This window comes from Pinus tabuliformis, chromosome X (assembly GCF_031772625.1).
Source record: "Pinus tabuliformis cultivar Carrire ecotype Pingquan chromosome X, CPIR1, whole genome shotgun sequence".
NCBI lineage: Eukaryota > Viridiplantae > Streptophyta > Pinopsida > Pinales > Pinaceae > Pinus > Pinus tabuliformis.
Genome location: NC_142308.1, coordinates 639,494,761 through 639,498,669, shown reverse-complemented (window position 1 = coordinate 639,498,669; position 3,909 = coordinate 639,494,761). Strand labels below are relative to the sequence as shown.

At 32.9% G+C, this 3,909-nt stretch overlaps 1 protein-coding gene across 1 annotated transcript; it reads right to left on the bottom strand.

Moving 5' to 3' along the window:
- Positions 1-738: 738 nt before the first annotated feature.
- On the bottom strand, positions 739-2,286 carry LOC149141614 (GDSL esterase/lipase 6-like). The gene is made up of 5 exons (XM_089451281.1): positions 2,062-2,286; positions 1,840-1,959; positions 1,504-1,740; positions 1,144-1,402; positions 739-1,034 (listed from the first exon to the last, which is right to left on the bottom strand). Exons 1-5 carry the CDS (start codon positions 2,284-2,286, stop codon positions 739-741), a joined length of 1,137 nt encoding a protein of 378 aa, XP_089307407.1.
- Between the last annotated feature and the right edge of the window lie 1,623 nt (positions 2,287-3,909).

The window sequence follows — 3,909 nt, the reverse complement described above, 5'->3', positions numbered from 1 at the left end:
TATGAACAAGTTTTAGTTTATAGGAATTTTTTGGAAATTTAAGATATATATTAAGAGAAGGAAAAAATAATAATAATAATATTGTAAAATAAAAAATTATTAATTATTTATAAAAAATTATAATATTTAAATTATATAAATTTAATAATTTAAAATTATTATTTTTTTAATTTGAATAAATTTAACTGAAAAATCTAAAAAAAATTAATTCTGATCATTATTTCAATTTTTTTCTACGGCGCCAAGTCTAATCTCATAGCCAGGTTTATTTTCAAGCTTGGATGAGATTAATTAACACTTTTTTACCATTAATTTATTTTCAAAGAAAATAAAATTATTTCTATTTGAAAAAAAAAACTCAATCTTATTCTTAAAAGTTAAACAATGTTAGCGAAAAACAAACGTCAGTAATAACATCCCCAACAACAATATTAAGAATTTTTTTTCCAATCCTACTATACGTCATATCTGTATTTATCTGTACATCTATAAGCTTCTTCCATATTATACTATTCACTTATAATGTTTCCTTTATAGCTTTTCCTTTACAACATCTACTTAAAATCAATTCTCTAAATAGCCAAAGGCTTTTTACGCATTTTATAATCAATCAAACATTCAACTTATCCATGGACCTAATAATCATTGCAATTATTCAAATATATTTTCCGACCAGGCATGCTGATTTGAAGATATACAAATGATAGTGACGAATCTGAAATGAATCAGCCTTATCCACTACCCAAATACAAAGTCAAAAAAAAAATAATGATATACTCTTCGATGTTTGTGCAGCAGTCTTTTGAGATTGAAAGGTGGGATGAAGGATGTATTCCCTTGCCAAATCTGGTGAGAAACCATCTCATAGATTTTCTCAGTGGGATGGGTTCCATCCCAAAATACGTATTTCTCTGGACGTTTGCAAAGAAAAGCGCTGTATTCGCCACGCTCCTTCTTTGGAATCTCCAACCCACAAGACACAGCAGTGTTAAATGGCCCCGCTCCACAGCACGCAGACGTCGTGTTTTTAAAACCTACAACCAAAGCCACGTCCCATATTGCATTTAGTCAATTCGCAAACCAAACCACCCATATAATGTTTTCGAAATTTATACTGCTTTTTCAAATATCACTGATTTTTACCATAGGATTCACCGTGCTGAATTATATTTAATACGAAATCATAACTGTTAGCTAACAGGATCGTTGCTCCATCTAATTTTTTATTCAGCTGGTTGACGAGCTGCCTGAGACCATTATTATATGCCACAGCCAGCTGATTTGCAATTTCCACACATCCACCGTTATATGCCTTCATTCCTGCGAGCCTCGAATTTGGACTACATCCTAGAGGGCCGATATCTAATACAACCAAGTTTCTTGCCCCATTTTTGTAAAGTGCCTGCAACATCCACATATAGAGAATACCCCAACAATTATGAGAATTGAAAATCAGGTCAATAATTAACTGGTAAAAATAAAATATGAATGCTTTATACATACCAACAAGTGTTCGTTATATTTACTAAGCAGCAGCTTAACAAAATCCTGGGCACTTGTAGAGTTTTGGAAGGTGGTATTCGCTAAATAGTTTAGGCCAATATCATTGCCACCACTGGTAATGCTATACAAGGACTTGGATAGATATTCTTTTGCATAATAATCTCCTCCAAGTTTTTTCCCTAGACGCGAAGAATAGTTGGCGAATTGGCGTATCTGGAGACTTAAAGGGATGATATTCTGCATAGCGAAAACACCAACCACGTTTAAGTGTTTATTTTCAACATGTAAATTCTTCTCTATCAATTAGGTAGAACATGTGTTTATTTTGGGACTCACCAAGTAATTCCCCGTGGAATCCAGTATTCCGCTTCCTCCAGATGCGAAATTAATACCTTGAGAGAAGTTAGACCGTGGGTTCAGATATGGAGGTGGAAAGGGCAACCTTAACCGAGTAGCCGCGGATACAAATATCATACGTATATCATAATCTCATGAAAAAATCAACCATATAATTATCACTAAGTTGGATGAGGTAGATAAATAGGTGAAGAAAATACCGATGAAATCGGATGCAGTTCGGCCATTAGAGAAACGAACAGTGGGGCGATGGAAGAAGGTCTCTCCGTATGGCGGAAAATTAGCTTTAGCAGTTGTGTTGGCAATGAAATTGTTGGTACCAGCATCTGCTAGAGAATCCCCAAAAATGAACATGGCAGGGACATTATGTAAATTAATGGCCGTAGCTAAAGGAAAAGATAAAAGCAACAAAAATAAGAACTCCATTATAAACTTCCCCTTCCCCTTCACGGAATTGATGGACATATATACATGAAAACGAAATACAACGGCACTCTCTGTGTGATCCGCATCCTCATTTATGGATAAAATTGATACACTTTGGGAATAAAATAAGAAAGAGTTCGGCGTAATGTAAAGTAGCTGAGCCAAAGCTAAAGGTTAGTTTATTCAAATATCGAGGAGTTTAGTTCATCTATTTAGTTAGTCATTGGTTTTATATGACTAGTTAGAATATGGAGTCGTGTTGTGAATTCATCGGTAGAAATATGGAGCAGTTATGTGAATTTTTATATTTCCTTTTAGGATTACTTAAAATCAATCACATCATGTGTAATGATATTTATATACCAGAGTGATGAGATGCGTACTAAACAAGTAACGAAGAATTTTAAAATATATTACTTGTGAAGTAAGGGAAACTTCAAAATTATATTACTTGCGAAGTTCGAGGCGAGGTTGAAGTGGGTGGTTTTTCAGCATAGTAATACAGTGGGGGAGCTTAGTGGATTGATATGTATGAAACAAGTAAACCAAAATTCAATACTATATTACTTGTGCCTGTGGAGGTGAAGGTGAAGGTGAAGGTGAAGGTGAAGGTGAAGGTGAAGTTGAAGTTGAAGTTGAAGTGAGTGTTTCTTAGCATAATATGTAGAAAAGTTGAAGTTGAAGTTGAAGTTGAAGTTGAAGTTGAAGTGAGTGTTTCTTAGCATAATATGTAGAAAAGTTTTAGTAAGGAAGGTAGGAAAGTATTTTGTATCTCTAGGCAATGAATGAATTAATAAGCTTTTTTTTGGGTAAGTCAAAGGTTTTTATTATATTAAAAGAAATTATATTATTAGTGGATTGATACGTATGAAACAAGTAAAGGAAAATTTAAAAATATATTACTTGTAAAGGTCAAAAGTTTTTATTATATCAAAAGAAATTATATTATTAGTAGATTGATATGTATGAAACAAGTAAAGAAAAATTTAAAATTATATTAATTGTGAAGGTCGAGGTGAAGTTCATTTGAATGTTTCCTCGTATAATATTGTAGAGAAGTTTTAGTGGATTAATGGCAAAAAGGAAAATAAGGAAGGTATGAATGTATTTTTGTATCTTTTTTGTAATTAGTAAATTAATAAAAAAGAAAATTATAGAGATTATATTACTAAATACAATTTTTCAATATTTTGTTCGTTTTAGTTTTATTAGATTTATTGGTTACAAGATAACATTTAAAACAAATAGCAAGTTTTCAGTACAATCTTATTAACCAAAGTTGAAATAGCCAGTGAAACCAAAAAAAAATTAAGACCATAATACAACCCACAACCATCAGGGATCATAAGAATTGATGAGAGTAGGGTTCCTTGGTCCAACACCACGTGATGTGTGAGGTCTAAAGTCATAGTGCACATTCTTTTCCATGTCTGCAAGCCTCCCTTCAAAGTGTTCCAGCTTCTCATAAATTCTCCTTTGACTCCTCTGCAAGCTGGCCAAACGATCTTGCATTTGCTATTGATTACAATGGAGATTGTTTAAAAGTTTGATGACCACATTCTTGTCGTCATGACAGTCCATGTTGAGCTGCTCTAAGAGGAGGGTCACATGTTTGAGCTAGTT